The 20,975-nt window shown below is 39.7% G+C and overlaps 1 protein-coding gene across 1 annotated transcript in view; it reads right to left on the bottom strand.

Moving 5' to 3' along the window:
* The window catches only part of Stk39 (serine/threonine kinase 39), a 303,688-nt gene that overhangs the window by 170,054 nt on the left and 112,659 nt on the right, over positions 1-20,975 (bottom strand). Inside the window, exons 6-10 of the mRNA XM_045147545.1 lie at positions 19,651-19,760; positions 19,232-19,333; positions 16,993-17,126; positions 1,584-1,632; positions 1,416-1,481 (exon numbers count right to left, since the gene is read on the bottom strand). Coding sequence (XP_045003480.1) covers positions 1,416-1,481; positions 1,584-1,632; positions 16,993-17,126; positions 19,232-19,333; positions 19,651-19,760 — 461 coding nt within the window. The remainder of the gene's footprint in view (positions 1-1,415; positions 1,482-1,583; positions 1,633-16,992; positions 17,127-19,231; positions 19,334-19,650; positions 19,761-20,975) is intronic.

Raw genomic sequence — 20,975 nt, 5'->3', positions numbered from 1 at the left:
CCAAAACAAATAAACAAAGACAGGAAGGTACTTCCTATAAAAGCTTTATCAGTTCTGGCTGACATTTTGGACATGTTATCAAAAGACCAACAACACCCCAAAGCAGGTCTGCAGGCTCTTCTCTGTCTGCAGTTAAGACATCTCAAACCATAGGAGAGTGCTTCTAGATTCTTACTCACTCTCTCGGACAGAAGTTTAGCTGGTCTGTGCTGCCCTTCTCCCCTGCCACTGGATGGATCATTATCCCAGCTCTTCCTGCTCGCTCAGAAACAAGAGGTCTGGAAAACCAGGGTATCCCAACTGAACACCATCATCTCCCCCATCAAAAACAGAAGCCAGCACCCAGAAGTCCATTGGCCCAGAGAGGAGCTCCGACACTTACAGAGTGAGTTCCTCCTCACCTGTTTTAAAAACTGCTTAAAACAACTCTAAAGAGTCTGCTAAATACATTTTCAGAAAAATGTTTTAGAAAAGACAATGGCTTGAAGTTAGCAATCAGATGCAACAATGTACAATCTGAGAAGCACATCTGCCTATTTTATTTCAACATACACAATTCAGTTTCATATCAGCTTTCTCTAGGCCAGTAAAAAGGGAGGCAAGGGGAAACTTCCATTTCTCAATCTGTTGACTGTATATTTTTAATTACAAATATTCAATATAACTTTAAAACCAAACTAAAACCAATGGTGACATTTCATTAGGTCACATACATATAAGAAAATCTATAGTAACAAACTCTGGATGAATGCATAACTAAATAAATATGCTCACACAGACATACTATTTTAAAACTGTAAGCACTAGACTGAAAATTTTTAATTAACATTAGACTAGAAAAAGAATCACAGATCAAACCACTATCAAAAACAAATATCTGCTGAGTGTGGTTGTACAGGCCTTTAACCCCAGAACTTGGGAGGCAGAGGAAGGAGGGTCGCAATAATTCCAGGCCAGCTGAGACTGCACAGTGAATTCCAGGTCAACCTGGGCTAGAGCAAAACTTTATTTCAAAACACCAAATGTGTGTGTGTGTAATCTTTCATTGTCATAACTTCAAACTATGTTTGTAAAGGACCAATTCTCTTTTGTAAATCCGAATGGAAAGTTATCCAAAGCTATTTTACTTCTCCAATAGTTAAACCTCACCATAACCCATCCTCTGTGACCTCTTTCAACACAGTTGGTGAATGGAAAAAGGAGATCATCTGAGTTTCACATTGCTTCCATGCCCAAACATGCAACAGCAAGCTGAGATCAACAGCAGGCACATGCAGCTCTCAGGATGATCTCCATCTGACAGCCTCGAAATAGCACAGCCAGAGTATGCAGGTAGTTTTCTCCTGATTATATATGAGTTTCATTACCGGCTGGGGACAGGCTCCTGCAAAGTGAAGGGGATAGGTGGTGCTTACCTTTTTGGCTCTTTGGGCTATGTCTGGCGTTCTTGTGAGCAGCTTCTCAATCAGGTATTCTCTGTTCTGTAAGACAAATGATCCCAACAGTGTAACACCAAATCAGAGACCTGTGAACTCACTGTGATTTCAAAATAGCAGATTTACTTGGGTTTTTAAGCATGTTACCTTGGCTTTCTGGAAGAATTTGCATTTTAAAAGTTCTGCTGCTGTAGGCCTGAAAGATCAATAATAGATTAGAGTTGAAACAATGACCACTTAATAAATACACTGCCTTGATGATACAGCTTAACCCCTGAACATTCCTGGAAGACCAATTTTAGGGCTAACAAAACCAGCAACTAAATTAATCATAAGCAAGCACCAAATAAACTGCCAATTTTTCAGTTCTTTCTAAACACCTCTACAGCAAAACACATAATCACCTGTAAGTCAAATGCTTGGGGCATGATCAGCTTTTCATCCTTCATTTTTACATGTCACTAAGTGGCAGACTAGCATCTGTGACCTAAATTCCTCTATTATTAAGGACCATATGAGCTGCAAAGAGACCCTGTCAAAGGGACTATATTTAGTCTATGCTGTTCTGATTTGCCAGAAGCAGCAACTACTGTAAGCGCTCCAAGGGTCTTGTGTCCAAGATCCATCTGCCTATTATTCAATGGAACTGACTCAAGTGAATAAAGACTTGGCTATTCTCAAGGGCAGGTAAATGTCAGGTAATCAATAAAATGCAAATTCATTTCAAAGCATTACTGACCAGGGCTGTTTACCTATGGTATTCTATAACCTGTTTCTCTGGCCTATTATTTCCTGTGAGGTCTGGAAGGCTTAACTAAGTTTCCTCAAGCATCTGAGTGTACACATAATGCTCATAAAACTGTAAATTTCAGAAACATCTCAGATTTTTTCCTGGTAATATGTGACTAGCAATGTATGCAAATATTCCAAAACCCAAATACCTCTTCAAATCAAAATACTTCTGATCACAAGCATGTTGGATCCAGGATCCTCAAACTGTGCTATATAGGTGATATCACGAGCCACTCATAGCAGTACCAGGGGCAGGTACTGTTAGGCTACTCCACTATCAGTAATAGTTAGCTTAACTACTTGGACCTGGCTCCAAAGCTCTCATTGCAAAATTATGTTTCCCCACTGCAATTAGCAAGCATGCTGTTGAGTAATACTTTGGCACTGTTTGAATATCCTGTTCCTGAAAGCCTTTCCTCTAGTGGTTTAGAATCTTTGCCTTAAATAATAATTACAAAGAAGTTGGCAGAATACTGATTTTCTGCTTTTCTGCTTTTTGTATTCCTTCTTCCATGTTCTTCCATGTTTCCTCCATCAATAATTCCTTTATCAGGAATCTGCTTCATGCCAGCTTTCTCTGTCTATATCTACAAAGATGAGTGGTGGAGTAACAAGAGGTAAACTTCCACAAAACCTCACATTTGGAGCTAGAGATATAAGTTAATAGAAGTGTACTTGCCTAGCATCTATGAGAAGCACCACATGGAAGGAAAGAAAAATGGATGGAGGGAGGAAGGGAGAGAGGAGGAGGGAGGGATAAATGGATGGACAGACCTAGCTCTTCCTTGAAGGATGGCTTAAATAACGCTATAGAAAAGAACAACCTGCTGCACAATGGGCCCAATATTCTTCCAAAAGGAAAAGGGGTGCTATATATTAAATTACACTTAATAGAAAATCATTGTTCCTCTCCTTAGGACAAGTATCATGGTTAAATATTAAGTTTATTACTTTTGAATGGTTCACCAAATAAGATGCAGAGAGAGCAAATATGGAAATGTTAGTAACTGCTGAATCTATGCAACAGAAAGAAATACTGTACTATACTTTTGCAGTTTCTATATACTTTAAATTTTTCATAATAGAGAGGTAGAAAGGGAAAGAAAACATCAAAAGATATAATAAAGTATTCTCTGTGCTAATCATAAGCAAAGGTGCAAAGTATTACACTGGGATGAGGGTACCAGCTTGCAACAAGTCCTCATACTTGATGTGATCAGAAACTACAGCTCTGGAACCAAGAAGGCCCACCACCATGTCCACAGGGACCTAGCTCGAACACAGGGAACAATCAGGAAACTTAATAAGCATGTGGGTATATAAATTGCATAAATCTACTGGGGTCATTTGTGCCCAAATAGAATTTCTGTTTAAATTATTATTGCTTTTTTTTTCCCCTCAAATTTCAAGTGGGATACTAGCTTATGGTACCACACAAAGAACCTATATCCACTACAATAACAGCTACTAATTACTTTGCGTCAAAAGGTTCTCAACACCAGGTGGGCCACATCATTTGGTCATTCATTAAACTCATGAATTTGTACCTTGTTAAAATAAAGAACTTGGAAATGAAAACAGATCTAGCCATTCCCCATGATTTAACGTGGGTTGTTATTTTCATGTATGTTCTTGATTATTAGCAATGCTTTTGGCCTCCAGCTATTCATCCTTTCGTTGTCTCAGTAAGTATTCACTGAGTCTCCACATGGATGCACCGCACAGCACAGTGGTGGGGGCATCGTCCCGCAGACCTACCACAGCCTGACAAGAAAGCCAGCTGCTCCAGAGCATCCACAGGAGTGCTGCATTCACAGGGAAGGAGCAGGGCAGAACATGGCTCAGAACCACCACAGTGACTGAGTAAGGCTCATTATTAGTTTTGGCAACTCTTAGCATAAACTAATATCATAGAAACCAGCACACCAGCCACATGCAGGGGCATGCACCTGCAGTGCAGCTACTTGGGAGGATGAGACACATTGCTACTTGAGTCCACGAGTCAGAAACTGGTCTGGAAAACACTGAGGTCATGGCTGTAAAAAGAAGAAGGAGAAGGAGAAGCAGCAGCAGCAGCCAACAAAATAACTAAGGTTTAATTTTCAAAGGGTGAAATAACCCTAAGAAAATGAGGATGACTGAGGAACGCAGGGCCTCTGCTTCATGGAAAACCCTCATGTCTGAATAGTATAGATAAAACAGCTGCTCTGCCAAGTCTTTTTTCATTCCAATCTTGCATCCAAAATGCTTCTTTCCTTCCTCTGAACCCCATTCATTCCCCTTCAGCCCAGTGGTCAAATGTAATACCAAGAGAGAAGGCTAAGGAATAATGGATGCACCTTGAGAAACAGGGCTGGGAAAATGTTTTCCTGAACCCAACAAAGTCATTTCTATGGTAACTAAAATACAAAGGGTAAAGGCATACCTTAGAGAAAACCCCCTTTATCTGTACTCTACCCTTGGCCTTCATCGTAAATAAACAGTTAAAGAACTAACATTCTTTTTAATCATAAGTGCGACTGTTAAGTGACAGGTCATTTCAATTCAATATTGGGAATACCTCAATAACACGTCACTGATTCCTTTCTGGCTCAAGTCAGCTGAAGTGCTCATGGCTATGGGATAAAATCCCCCAGTGCCAAACTATCTCTATGAGAAAGTAGGGCAAAAAGAAGACAGAAGAAATGAGGGAAATGACCAAAGGAAGTAAGTGACACAAGGTATGAGAAAAGCAGAGGTGCCTACTTACCATTTGATCTTAGATTTTTCTCATTTTGTCTATTTACTTATTTGCTATTGTTTTATGCCATTGTGTGGTTACTGTGGAGCCACCAAAGCCACCTTCCTTTTCTCTGAATACTCTAGGAGAAAAGATTCTACACAGCTACCTCTTACACAGCTGTTGACAATCATCAAGGAATGCAATCTATCATGGAAACAGAAACACTGCTTTAAAAGAAACACTGAACAAAAACCAACAATCAAAATGGCCATCCAGGCTCTGAATAATGGCTGCATTTTAAATCCTTAACAAACAATGCAGAGATCTGCAAGTACCAACATTCTCAGAAGAAAATCTCTCAAAGAATTCAGTTAATACATATGGATGAACCAAAGACCACTGAGACTTAGAATAATTCTCAAAGGATTCAGGATGAGTATTAGACAATTTAAACAGTTCTAACAACCTTCATTAATAAGTTCTAACAGCTCCCTGGCCTCAGGCAGAGATGTTTTTCTCGGCCCTCTTTTCCTCTGCAAAGAAATTCTCAAGTCTTACTCATTTCTGATTGATTAATCAATGCAATATCCACCCTCTGATGCTCAAGGAAATGCTGATTCTTTCCATGAGTCTCCATTTTTAGTCAGCATGTAGTCTAAAAGATCAAAATTCATTTTATAATTAAATAGTAAGACAGTCTGCTATGCAAATACAAGCCACCACTCTGCCTGTGCTAATGCAAAACGCAGACCTCCGTGAGGCAAACTACGCCAATGCCCCAGCTCTGTCTTTTAAGGAAAGTGTTGTGAGCTCTTAATGGACAAAAAAAAAAGAAAAGAAAAGAAAAGAAAACCAGCCTCTTCACTGTAAGCCTGGCACTCCAGCATCAGTGAATGTATTCTGGCTACTCTCCTATGGTGGTGTTTTATGTTCCTTGCTCAAAAGGCTCTTGGCAACCCCAGCGCTTTAGTGTATCAACTGCTTTGAGATTACACATAGTTGATCTGCATACAGGCAACATATATGCATAAAAGTATCTAAAGTTTCTCACGAACTCCTCAGCCCACTTGAATATGGTTTCTATTTCTGAAATGTTTTTCAGAGAATTCAAATCATCCCCAAACTGCAAACTTTCAAAACTCTCAAGAAATAGAATTAAGTAAGTCAGACACAGGAGAGATACTGTACATATAAAGTCTCAAGAAATGGTATTGAATAAGTGAGACAGATGAGAGGCAGATACAGGTGAGTGTGCAGGCCCATGTACTAAACTAGTTACAATTCATAAGGAATCTGTTGTGTGAGTCAACAAATGCACACACTGAAAAAGTGATGTGTAAGGTAGATCATTAGCACATGCTAATTCCTACATAAAGTTGCAACACTTCTAGTTGGTAAGGGGGAGGGGACAAGCAAATAAGAAATGGGAATCTTCATTACCTGAGTGCTGAAGGTCACCTTAGCACTGTGTTGTCTGCTTCCAGTATCCTATCTCTTTGCATCCTCTCATGAAGACTATTGTGATTATGCCCATTATACAGACAAAATAAATTAAGCCAAAATCAAGACAAAATAAAGCTCAGAATCCCACCCTGTCTACCCCATTGTAAAATGAGCCATTTGACTAACTATAGACTAGAGAATGTGGTGGTTTGATTCAGGTGTCCCCCATAAACTTATGCATTCTGAATGCTAGGTTCTCAGCTGATAGAGATTTGGGAATTAATGCCTCCTGGACTGACTGTATTGTTAGAGGCAGGCTTATCGGTATTACAGGCAGTTTCCCCATGCCAGTGTTTGACACACTCTGATGTTGCAATGGTCCACCTTATGTTGGCCAGAAGGTGATTGATGTCCACCTTCTGCTCATGCCATCATTTTTCCCTGCCATTGTGGAGCTGCCCCTTGAGCCTGTAAACTAAAATAAACCTCTTTTTCCCACAAGTTGCTCTTAGTTTGGTCATAATTGAAAGACCTGAAAGCAATAAGAACTATGGACTGTAATGTTTGGCTTATGAGGGTGAGAAAGAGCTTTGCCTGGACTGGGTTAGAAACAGTTTGTGTGAGAGGCTTGCTGTTATGCCCATGTCCTGAGAAGCTGTGCAGGGTTGCTTTACACAGAAGTGAACTGGTGTGAGCAGAGAGATATGACACAGAAAAAAAATGAAATCTTTGGGCCTAAATTGCTGCCCAGTCACCTGCAAATTGAGAGATTACAAACTTTGAGATTGGGCCAGCTGACCTGCACTGAGGCAAAAGGAAGAATATAGACTCATTTGAAGGGGCCCAAGTGCTAAAGGAGTGTCCTGTTCTTCAAAGTTGATTTTATTCCCCATTGGTATTGTGGAATATAAGAAATGGAAGAAAGAGAGGGTCACTGAGTTTGTAACATGGTCTTGTGTTTTGGAAATGGCCATGGGCAGTGTGAAGCAAATTTGCTTGTTACCTTCATGAAGACCCCTTGGGGCCATGAGTATGAACTGTGGCCTGCAGCGGAGACCTGGCGGAGATGCAGGGACCACAAGATGGCTGCCAAGGACAGCTGCCAGCCCCAGATGAAGTTTCCAGGACTGTGAGTAGCCTAGCTGGAGGAGTGGAATTGGAACTCCAGAGACTTGTTGGTTAGAATTAGAGACTTGTCACTGGGTAGAGTTGTTGGACTTGGAGCTACAGAGTTTGGTGCTTGCCCTGTTTAAATCATGTATTGCTTGAGTACTTCTTTACTATGTCCAATGCCATCTTTTGCAGTGTGAATGTTTATTCTTGACATTATATTGGTTTTTTGGGGGGGTGTATTATGACTCAGTTAAAAGATCTTGGCGCATGGGGATGTGTGCACATCATTGGGATTGATTTAAAAAAATATGGGAACTTTTATAGTTGGATTGAATGTATTGCATTTTATCTCATGGATGGTTACCAGTTTATGGGGTCCAGGGGCAGAATGTGGTAGTTTGATTTAGGTGTTCTGAATGCTAGATTCCCAGCAGACGGAGATTTGAGAACTAATGCCTTCTGGAGGTAGTGTATTGTTGGAGGTAGGCTTATGGGTATTACAGCCAGTTTCCCCTTGCCAGTGTTTGGCACACTCCCCTATTGCTATGGTCTACCTTATGTTGGCCAGGGGTGATGTCCACCCTCTGCTCATGCCATTGTTTTCCCCTGCTATTGAGCCTGTAAGCCAAAATAAACCCCTTTTTCCCACAAGCTGCTCTTAGGTGGGTGATTTCTACTAGCAATGCAAACATGACTGCAACAGTAAAGAGCAAGAAAGAAAAAAAAATCCTGAACATACGCAGAGAAGAGAAAAAAGCATTCTGGGATGTTCACAATTTCTGGATTTTGTCATGTACTCAAATGTTTATATTTAGTAATATATACATTTTTAAATTATATGCTATATAAAAATAATTAAACAACATTAGTTTTCCCACCTCTCATTTCATTCATTTTTTTTTTTGTGTGTGTGTTTGTTTGTTTTTCCTGAACTCCTCACGTACAACCTCAATATCCACACCTTTTCACTGGAGGAAACTGTTACCTGTGGAAGCTGATGCTCCACACCCAGTCTGGCGTTGCTCATAATAGAGAACAATTACACTGTTGTGAGACCAGTTAAGTTCTAGAGAAAAGACATACAAAGGCCTTCAACTATTATCAATGCTGTGTACTCAATACTGTTATTAAGAAAACAACCCTAGTTCAACTAAAAAGCAGGAAAAGAAGCAAAGAGAGAGGGTAAATGAGGGAAAAGGATCAAAATGTATTGTATACATGTATGAAAGTTTTAAAAATTAAAAAGGAAAGGCAGTTCCTGGTCCTGGTAGGTCCTACTGTGGCAGGCTTGGGGCTGCTTGGACCCTGGGAGCTTGCTGCTGAAGTAGGCCCTTTGCTCTACCTTCCTGATCTAAGTGGTTCTAGGTCTCCAATTCCCAGATACCCTGCACCAGAAGGTGCACCCCAGAAGGTCCCTGAAGGTCCCCATGCAGCTGGCTTGGGTAGGCTTGGGGATGGCTGGCCCCTGTGTGGGGGCTGTGGAAACAGTCCTTTTAATCTGGCATGCTGACTGGCTCCTGGGTCCCAACAACCTTATTCCCCTAAGTCAGAGGGTGCATGGACCGCTGTAGGAGCACATCTCTTGCCTCAGGATCTCCAGCTTTCTGGTGCCTGGTTCCCCAACCCATGATTCCAGTGTGCTGAAGAGTACGTGCAAATAGAATGAGTAGGCCAGAGCTCCCTGCTTCCCAGGTACCTTTGATGTACCTGCAATCTCCAAATTCTGCACACCTGTATTTATAACCCCACCATATACCACTATACAAATCCAGTTCACATTTAAACAGAACACCCTCTGAAGATCCTACAAGGACAGAAACTTGCTTCCTCCTCCATAGAATAAAGTGTCTTCCCAAGACAGGTAGACCATAATGCAAAAAAGCCAACAAAAGTAAGAAAAGTGAGAATGTTCCATCAAGTATGCCTACTCTTACAATGAAAGCCTCCAATGAAATCATATAGAAATTCAACCCCAAAATGAAAACACAAAAGCCAATGACAGCCTGATCAAAGGAACTGATGAAATGGAAGCAACCCATCAAAAAACCAATAATCCTATCAATGAAATTGAACAGAATCATCTCTTAGAGTGTTCAATGTTTGACAGTAGGCTTCACTTGATTGAAGAAAACATTGGAACCTCAAAAGAGATATGAATGAATTGAAGGTAAGTCAAGAAATGGAAGATCTTGGGCTGGAGAGAGTGAAGCAAAATGATAACACCATAATCATAAATTTATATGTGCCAAACACAAGTACACCACAGTTCATAAAACAAAACCTACTTGACAACAAAACAAAAATAGACACCAACATCATCATGGTCAGAGACTTCAATACTACACTATGACCAACAGAGAGATCACCCAAGCAGAAAATCAACAAGGAAATAATAGAGCTCAACAACACCACAGGTCAACTGTACCTAACAGGTATCTACAGAACTTTCCACCACAACTCTACAGAATACACATGCTTCTCAGCAGCCCATAGAACCTTCTTGAAAATAGGCCATATAATAGGGCCATAAACTGTGCCTCCATAAATTCAGGAAAATTGAAGTAATTTCATGCACTATATCAGATCCCACTGCTTTAAAGTTAGAAACCAAACACAAGAGACACATTAAAACCTCCACCAGCTACTAGAGACTAATCAACACACTTTAGAACAATGAATGGGTAGTGGAAGAAATTAAAAAAAAAAAATAAAGGAAATTGTAAAATTCCTAGAATTGAATGATAATGAAAACACAACCTACCAAAACTTACAGGACACAACAAAGGCATTCCTAAAGGGAAAATTCACAGCACAAATGCCTTCATAACAAAGACAAAAAGACCCCAAATTAATAACATAATGGTCCACCAAAAAAACACTGAAAGAAACAAGAAGAATCCAACCCTAAGAGCTCCAGATGGAAAGGAATAATCAAGTTCAGAGCAGAAATTAATAAATTGGAAGCTAAGAAAACAATTTTTAAAATCAATGAAAGTAAGAGCTATTTCTTTGACAAAATAAACAAGATTGATACACCCCTGGCCAATTTGATCAACCAAAAAAAAAAAAAAATCTCAAATTAACAAATTCAGAAATGACAAAGGAGAGGTCACAACAGACATCAATGAAATTGAAAGACTCATCACAGCATACCTCCAAAATCTCTACTCCAAAAATTAAATAATATGAAAGAAATGGATGAATTCCTAGACATATACCACCTGCCTAAATTAAATTCAGAGCAGATTAATCTCCTAAACAAACCTAGCACATCCATTCAGATTGAAAAGGTAATCAAAAACCTCCACCAAAAGAAAAGTACAGGACCAGATGGCTTCTCAGTCAAATTCTATTAAACCTTCATTGAAGAAATGTTTCTCAATCTGTTTCACCTAGTCAGAGACCAGGGAATCCTCCCCAACATTTTTTTTTCTTTTTTTTTTTTTAATTTTTTATTTATTTATTTGAGAGTGACAGACACAGAGAGAGAAAGACAGATAGAGGGAGAGAGAGAGAATGGGCGCGCCAGGGCTTCCAGCCTCTGCAAACGAACTCCAGACGCATGCGCCCCCTTGTGCATCTGGCTAACGTGGGACCTGGGGAACCAAGCCTTGAACTGGGGTCCTTAGGCTTCACAGGCAAGCGCTTAACCGCTAAGCCATCTCTCCAGCCCAACATTTTTTTTTTTATGAAGCTAGCATCACCCTAAAACCAAAAACAGACAGAAATGCAACAAGAAGAAAAAAAAGTATAGGACTATATCCCTGATAAATTTAGATACAAAGATCCTGAACAAATCCTTGCAAACCAAATTCAAGGACACATCAAAAACATTACCCACCTTGATCAATTAGGCTTTATCCCAGGGATGCAGGGATGGTTTTCAACATATGGAAATCGGTCAATGCAATATACCACATAAATGAACTTAATCATAAGAACCACATGATCATGTCAACTGATACAGGGAAGGCCTTTGACAAAATATAACACCACTTCATGATATAAATGCTGGAAAGAATAGGCATGGAGGGTTTATATCTCAACATAATAAAGACTATATATAAAGCACCCAAAGCCCAAATAATACTTAATGGGGAAAGACTCAAGGAGTTCCCATTGAGATCAGAAACAAGACAGGTGTTCACTCTCACCAATGTTCTTCAACATAACTATTCCAAGCAGTAAGACAGGAAAAAGAAATAAAAGGCATTCTAATTGGAAAAGAAGTCAAGTTAGCCCTATTTGCAGACAATATGATTCTATACATAAGTGACCTGAAAGTCTTTATCTCAAAACTTCTAAAGGTGATCAATTCCTGCAGTAAATTGGCAGGATACAGAATCAATGCACAAAAATCAGTAGCCTCTATATATAAAGGATAAATATACAGAGAAAGAAGTCAGTGAGGCTGTCCCATTTTTAACAGCAACAACAAAAAATTAAATACCTTGGAATAACGCTAACCAAGGATGTGAAAGACCTATATAATGAAAACCTAAAAACACTCAAGAAAGGAATTGAGGAAGACTTTAAAAGATGGAAGGACCTCCCATGCTCCTGGATAGGTAGAATTAATATTGTGAAAGTGGCAATTCTACCAAAAGCAATATACAGATTTATTGCAATACCAATAAACATAACAGAATCATTCTTCACAGATATTGAAAAATGATCTCAAAATTCATATAGAATTGTAGCAGGCCTTGGATATCCAAACATATCCTCAGGGTAAAACAAAACAAAACAAAAACACCTCTGGAGGTATGACCAGACACGATCTAAAGCTAAGCTATATTACAAATCCATAGTAACAAAAGCAACATAGGGGCCTGGAGAGATGGCTTAGCAGTTAAGTGCTTGCCTGCGAAGCCTAAGGACCCCGGTTCGAGGCTCGACTCCCCAGGACCCTTGTAAGCCAGGTGTACAAGTTGGCACATGCATCTGGAGTTCATTTGTAGTAGCTAGAGGCCCTGGAGAGCCCATTCTTTCTCTCTCTCTATCTGCCAATCTTTCTCTCTCTCTGTCTGTCACCTTCAAATTAATAATTTTTTTAAAAACCATGGTACTGGCGTAAGAACAGAATCATAGACCAATAGAACAGAACTGAAGGCTCAGACCTTAGGTCAAGTAACTAGGGCTACTTGATCTTTGACAAAGATGCCAATAATGTAGACTGAAGAAAAGACAGCATCTTCAACAAATGGTGTTGAACATACTGGATGACCATATGTAGGAAAATAAAACTAGACCCATCCATCTGCCCATAAACAAAAGTTAAGTTCAAATGTATTAAAGACCTCAATACAAGACTGGTAACCCTTCTTCTACTGGAAGAAGGAAAAGGAGGCACTGTCCACAATATAGGAGTGGGAAAAGACTTCCCGAACAAAACCCAGTAGCCCAGGAATTTAAACCAGAACTCAACCAATGGAATCTCATGAAGCTAAAAAGCTTTTGAAAAGACAAACACACCATAAGCAGAGCCAATAGATTACCCATTAAAAGGGAGAAAATCTTTGCCAGCTATATCACTTACAGAAGCCTAGTATCTAGAACCTACAAAGAACTAAAAAAAAAAAAAAAAAAAAAACAAAAAAAAAACTAAACAATAAAAAAATTGGACAACCTATTCCAAAAGTGGGGCAGAGTACTGAATAGAAAGTTCTCAGAGGAAGAAATACAGATGGTTAGCACACACTTAAGAAAATATCCAACATCCTTAACCATTAGGGAAATGTAAATTAAAACAACCATGAGATTCCACCTTACACCAGTAAGGTTGGCAATCATTAAAAGAAAAATCTAACAATGTCAAATCTTGGTGAGGATGTGGGGAAAGAGAAATCCTCATCCACTGTTGGTAGGAATGTAAAACTTGTATAACCACTATGGAAATCAATTTGGAGATTCCTGAAAAGGATGAACACAGAGTTACTGATGGACCCAGTTATTTCCTGACTGGGCATTTATCCTAAATGTTCCACACATCAATACAGGGATATTTGCTCAACCAGGTTTACAGCTGCTCAATTCATTATAACTAAGAACTAGAATCAACCCAGATGCCCATCATTGGATGAATACATAATGAAGTTGTGGTACTTTTATGCAATGGAACTCTACTCAGGAGTAATTAAAGAAACAATACAATAAAATTTGTAGAAAAATGGACAGACTTTGTTGGAACAGATCATACTCAGCAAACTCACAAAATCACAGAATGCCACATGGTGCCACTTACCTGATGTTCCTAACCTGGACCTCTTTCAGTTGCTGCCATACTGATAGGCAACTCAAGGCCCAGACAACAGGGATGAAAAAGTTTGGGAGTAAGAGCAGGGAATGGGAAGTAGAGGGGGGAAAACAACATAAAATTAAATCCAAAATGAGCTAATGCCATAGAAACCTTTATCCTTGGAGATTGCCTAAAAGATAGAACCCATAAAAGGAGTAAGAGCAAAGCACCTGAAAAGTAGTGGGTGGAATGAAGCCCAAGCCCAAGAGATATTTTGTTTTTTTCTATCTCTGACCTGTAACTCCCAGTACAAGAAATTGGTTGCTACCCATATTGAGCTGCTGTTTGGAGAGACCTATGAGGCAAAAAACTAAGATTCTATTGCTGAAGACACCATATGCTGCCAACACAGAGCACAGAGAGACTTGGCTGGAATTCAGAAGAAAGCTAGACCCCAGACGTTAGCCTGTCTAGTGCTAGAAAGTGCTACATGAGCTACTGGGGAAAAATGACCAATAACAGTCTGAGCAACCAGAGGTCTAAGCTACCCAGAAGCAACCAGCCTTACATGGTGTACACACCAAAGCAATAGTGACACACAGCCTCAGTGAGTAACCAATAGCTTTCTTATTGGCCAAGAGAGCCAATCAGTATAAAGGAACCTGCATCAGAATTGGGAACCAGATCAGAATCCTAGGGAGACGAAGATTATATTCTCCAGTGTCAAGCTCTCACTAGTCTTTGGCTAAAAGAGGGGTTACATACATCAAATTCTCCCTAAATTAATAATGTTTATCCCACTTAAACTACGCTGACTTCACTCTCCATTGGAGAAACTGTTCTTTTTCAGAAGGCAGAGAAACCAGAGGAGATAACCTACTCCTTGTACTTCAGCCCAGCCACAGCTGAATAGGGAGGACAAGCAATTGGAATAGGGAGACCAGCAAAAGCGCTGCTTCTGTGCTGTTCCTCATAATCAGCACCAGGGTGCAGGAGAGACCCTGGTGACACTCAGTACCTACCAAAGCAGAGATCCAGAGGCTCCTGAGAGCTCATCTCCGAAGCAGACTTAAAACTCACCCACCACGGCTCAGGGAATTGTGTGCAAGAGGGAGTGGAAAGACTGTAAGAGCCTCAGGTTGAGACATCATGCCCAGAGGCATTCCCTCTCCCCCAAATAACTGACTACTGCTCCCACAATGCATAAATTACAACCCCACAGGGAATACCTGCAATCCCACTGAGGAGGGTCCCCAACAGAATGGGGGCAGGGATGAGGGAAAAGAGAGGACCAACACATCACATATGCATATGACACATCTTGTTAATAACAAGAATTAACATTCAAAAATTAAAAAAGGATACTTAAAGAAAATAATTTTGACACTATAAATTCATGGTTTATGGCTTTTTTAAATAAAAGATTTCTCTCTTCACTTTCATAATTCACACACACACACACACACACACACACACAGGAACTGGTATATGAACTTAGATAGATAATAAAACTCAGAAAAGCTTCCAAGATTATGAAGAAATGAAAATGAACTGGGCTGGGGAGATGGCTCTGTGGTTAAAGGAACTTGGTTGCAAAGCTGGCAGCACAGAATGCATAGAGCCCAGGCACATTCATGTGCCCCTTCTTAATATACTCATATTCATTCTTATTCTCTCTCCCTCTCACATAAATAACCATAACAAATTTATAAATTGGTCACATCTTTGAAATAAATTGCAAATCTAAATTCTTTTTGACCAAAGTGCTGATCTCCTCCGGGAAGCGCAGGACTAACTCTCTAAGGGGGCACTAAGGGTTCTACGCTACTTATCCTATAATAAGTTGGAATTGTGTGACATGACACAGCCACTAGGTGGATCTCAACTTGTTTAAGAATCTCACACTCAGGAAGAACCCAGAACTAAGTGCAAAGGCAAGCCTGTCTTGCACTGGGCTGTGGAGGGTCCAGCTGTCTTCTTGGTGATGCCACATTTTTACTATGACAATGACACCAAGTGCAAAGAAGAAAAAAAAAAAAAGCAAATGTTGACAAATAAAGTTAAAATCTAAGGGCACTCTCACTCAAAAGAGAGTGAAAACATTTTCTCAACAAAAGATAAAGTAACCTTGGAGGAAAAATGAGCCCTACATTGCAAATGCAAAGGACAACTGAAATGTTTAAGCAGAAACAAGAGTACAGGAATTACTTACTAGAAGTGATTTCACAATATGGAATAGTATTTAACAGCCAAGAGTCACAAAGACTGTTTAAAAAAAAAAAAAAAACCACTCATAAAAGCTGTGCTTAGGAAGGGTAGCCTACACTTAGACAGTAACTTATAAAAAGTAATAGGCTTAACAAGTTGCAAGAATTAAGATAATAATAAGGCAATGACTTCCAACAACAAAGTCCATCCTTGAGAAGGAAATTTTCAGATGAAAAGGGTATTTTGTTTTAAAATCTATATATAAAACTGAAGCTTTGGAGGGACAGACACCTTTCAAATCTGTGTTAGGAGGATGTTACACAGGCCATGTCCTTATAAGGGCAAGGTCTGTGCATGATACCCACTGTAAAAATTCTTCTTTAAGTGACAAATTAAAAAAGAATAGAACAGAAGTCTACAGGATATTTCAAAGTCACACAACTTAAGAAGGAAGAAACAAATTGAGAAAATAGAGACACTCCCATATAGGGCAGTAACAGAGACTAAAGTGCAAACACTAAAGTTAAAACCATTTGTTTCTGTTTATATGATTAATCTTTCTAGGTAAAAATCTCTTTAATCTTCTTGGCTTGCAAATCTTTTAAACAGCACAAACAACTTGTTCTGCAACTGAAAGGAAGCTCATGCAAAATTCAATAGGCCTGCCTGGTTTAGACTGGAGTTAGCAGGATGTTCAAGTCCTGAGAGGGCAGCTCAGCATGCAGAGTGCAGAAATTAACTCCATGGAGGAACCTGCAGGGTTCCCCTGATTTCTGTCTCTCTTTGCTTGTTTTGACGGCAGAGCCTACACCTAGCAAGCAGTGAATATGGAGAACAGAATCTGTCCTCCACCTGCCTCCCCCTTGGCATGCACTACCTGCTCTCCACTCTGGGCCCAAGCTGTCTTCCACTAACAGGATGACAACAGGTGCAGTCTTGAAGTGCCTTCCCATTGTCCTTAGGTGGCCTCTCCCCATTACAAACACTGCTTTGTCAGGACTCAAACCAGGTCACATGCTCCTCCACCAAGTCTGACATACCTTTTAGAAGGATCTTTCTGAAGACACAGTGAAAGCAACTTTCTAAAGGACTTGCCATATTTTTTCATCATTTCTTTATCCTCTACTCCAGTTTCTAAAGTGGGTGGATCATTTTGCAAGGTCAACATTAACACCTGCAACAGACACAAAGGTGAAGACAGAATGTCACTTTAACAAGAGTGACAAGGGAAGTTCCAATTTATAAACGCATCACAAAAGACTTTCCTTGGTTAGGTACAAATGTGCTTTCACGTTATATCAAGTGAGTATCAAACATATCCCTTCCCCTTGTCAGTCTACTCTTGTACCCTTTAACCTTTTTGTTACTCCCACTGACAGAACTTATGAAATTTGCTGCGTGTGTGAAGAATGGTCTCCCAAAGCAGTGGGGACAGAGCTTTCTGAGAAATGGCTCGCACAGGGCCTCAAGGAGCACGTAGCCCCAGCACAGGCTGGTTAGGAAAGAGGGTGAGGCAGGGAGAGAAAGGGACATTCATGTGTGAAGGCCATTCATAAGTACAGAACCGGCTGTACTCAGGACTTCTGCAATATATTACCAACCCTAAAAATAAAACCACAGCATCCCAAGAGGTAATATGATTTCCTTTTAAAGAGAGAGAGAAAAAGAAAGAAAGAAAACATACAGAAAATAGCTTTTAAAGAAAGGCTTGGTAAAATTGAGAGAACAAGATGCTAACAGATAGTCAGGATGTAATTATGAGTTACAAAAAACCATAATCATATCAAAAGCCCATGATGCTTGGGAGGGACAAAACAAAATACTATCTCACATCAAAAAGAAAAAAAAAATCCACTCTTTGACACTCTCAGCACAATTATGTGTGGTAAATGTGAGCTCGTGTAGCAAACTATTGACCTACAAAGTGAGTGAGTCTCCTTAATGCATAAATCAGTCCTAATTTATGCAAATGCTATACATGTCAAGACTCTTTTCAAACTCTTTCAGATGTGTGAACAGATGAAGGATGAAAGCAACACATTGTCTATGGAGGAGACTAGCCAACCGAAGAATGTGGAGGACTGCAAAGCTCTAAAAAAGGCCTCGTGGACATAAAGCTAGGATTAGCAACTACCTCTTTGGATTCAGGTGGGAAAAACAACTACTGAAACAGACAAAACTTTAAAGACATGCCAAACTGAATGGAAGAGTTACTTTAGTTCATTTTCTCCCAAATCTCCTCTGTTATTTATACTTTACATTTTCTGCTACTTTGAAATATATGGAGAACTCTAGATAGGAAAAAACAACGTGGGTAGAGATGTAACTCAGCAGTAGTATGATAAGTCCCTGGGCTTGTTCCCCACAGGGCCTGAAAGTACTAGAAGAAATTAACTACACTAAAACTGTAGCAGAAATTGTCTGTGGCTGGTGAGTTCATGAGTGATTATTTTTCTTCTGGGTTCGCATTTGTAAGACACATTTTCTACAATAAGAAAGTGTTCCTTTGGGGCCAGGAGTGTGTGAATATGTACTTGGGGCCCAAACCAAAAGCCTTACATTTGCTAATCACATGTTCTTGCACTGAGCTCCACCTCCACTGACTACTTTAACAATAAGTAAGTATAATTATTATTTAACCTTTCCCTCCTCAGATTTTATCTTAAATCCTGCCAATTTTCCCCCAAAAAACCCTAAAATGTGAATCATGAAATAACCATAGACTCTATTATGTATATTTTCATAATTCCCACTGAACTACTTCAGCATCAAAACAAAAGCGAGTTGGAAAAATCAAAACTGGTGCTACTATCTCAGAAGTAGGCCAGAGAGAAGAATAACAAAAATCTGAAAACAGTATCCAAAGTATATGTTGCTTAAAAATACTGTGACTCATATATCAGATGAGCCACCAACTTCACACTCAGAGAGCAGGGTGAAAACGGTATAATTAAACCATATAAATTAAAGTCAAAAGACAGAGAGAGAGAGGGAAAATGTAAAGATGACATCCTCAGAATGTCCTCCTGGACTTTCTTTGGCAACCTGGGATGATCCTGCTCTTCACACTGCCGTAGCCGCAGCTGTCAGAGGAATGAACCTCAATGGACTGACCGTGCTGAAATATAAGTCAAACTTCAAAGCTGCAAGTTGAACTTCTTTTGTCAATTTTGTACATGAGACAGCATTCTACTTGGCTATATTCTTCCATTAATTCTCAGAAGCCTAAGAGATCCAATCACATTTACAGCCCAACATGCCATTTCCAATGGTAATTACCTTCATTGGAGGGTATTTGTGATAAGGCGCTGCTCCAGTTGCTAATTCAATGGCAGTTATTCCAAAACTCCACATGTCAGCCTTGAAGTCATATCCTCTCACCTAAGAAAGAGAATAGGCAGGTTAAAAAAATGATAAGCAGCACATTACATGTCACTAGGTTCATTATGACATCAGAAATCTACAGCTGTTACAGAAAACTTTCACAGTAACTTTCAAAGGACTAGAAATCGGGAATTAAATCTAAGTTATTGGTGCATTGTACTAACATGACTGTTTTTAATGAAATGTTGATATACATTATATATTAGGAGTATGTTATGTAGCAAGACTAATTAGGCACACTATATATGCTTACAATGCACTTTTGCTATGCACTACTGTACTAAATCAATCAAAGTAACTTTTATTTTTTTTACCTGCTCCATTACTTCAGGGGCCATCCAACATGGGGTACCAACAAATGTTTTTCTTACTTTATTCCGTGTAACATCACCCCCTGTTGCTAAGAATGCACTTACTCCAAAATCTGAAAAGGAAAAAAAAAGCAAAAAGAAACCACCTTATTTTATGTAAGACATTCCTTGTAAATTCCAGCTCTTTGAACCCCTCCTCTTGGTGAGACTGAGGGTGGTGATGAATGGTTACAAACGTGCTCGTGGAGCTCTCTCGAGCACGTGCCAGAGAAGTCCTGCCATCTGCTATGCCCTGCACTGCAGGAAATACTACCACCAGGGCAAAAACCCAGCATACCAAATTATGTGTCCTATTTAAAAAGTGCTGAAATGCACAGGAGTTCATAAAAGATTACAATACAAAAAACCCACATGCTTTCTAAGCCCTGGATATAAAAATGTCTTTCCAAAATGTATTTATTTAAAAATCACTAATAAAAGTATCACTGGAGAAAGTAAAAGTAGCACATAGTAGAGTTCCTTTTTATATTTGTATGATTTTCTAGCCCCTTGAATTCTAACATGTCAACGTTGTGAAAAGATTTCTGGGGAAAGGGGCGCATGTCCGTGTGTCTAAGTGCAAACACATGTGCCACAGTGTGCATGTGGAGGTCAAAGGACACTTTTCAGGTTTGTCTTTGCCCTCCAACTTTTTTAAGGCAGGGTCTCTTGTTCACTGCTTGGTTCATCATGCTGGCTGGTCCTCGAGCTTCTGGGGAAAACCTCGTATGTCTGCCTCCCATCTAAACACAGCACGATGGGGTTACAGAAGCCTGACACAGCTCCTGGGTTTTCCATAGGACCTAGACGTCTAAACTCAAGCAGGCGCCTTTTCTACCGAGCCACCTCCCCAGCCCAAAAGGATTTTATTTTTTTTAATAAAAGATGAGTAGCATCCATGCCACAATCCCATGACCTGAGCTAAATAGTGTTTGCTGGTACCTTAGCCAAAAATCATAATGGCAAGTCCGCAAAGCCCACATGACTAGGTTTGCCCACATAAAGCAAAGGAAAAGCTATGTCAGCAGAGACTGGATTCTGTTCCCAAAGTTCACTTCCTGGATAATCTTCATAAGTTCAAATGGAATGGGCCACAGGATTAAACAGAACTCTTGTTTGTAGAATTAAAGTAATATGCTAACACTGTATAGTAGAAGTTCATTATGTGAGATTAATCACTTGTCCTCGATGTGCATATGTACAAGATAATTCTGTATGTGACAGTAGAGAATACTCACTGCTTACTAAAATATGCAATCCTGTTTGTATTTTTGCATAAAAGTTAAAAG

This window comes from Jaculus jaculus, chromosome 4 (assembly GCF_020740685.1).
Source record: "Jaculus jaculus isolate mJacJac1 chromosome 4, mJacJac1.mat.Y.cur, whole genome shotgun sequence".
In the NCBI taxonomy this organism is placed as follows: Eukaryota; Metazoa; Chordata; class Mammalia; order Rodentia; family Dipodidae; genus Jaculus; species Jaculus jaculus.
The sequence above is the reverse complement of the archived record's forward strand: the minus strand, read 5'-3'. Positions and strand labels throughout refer to the sequence as shown.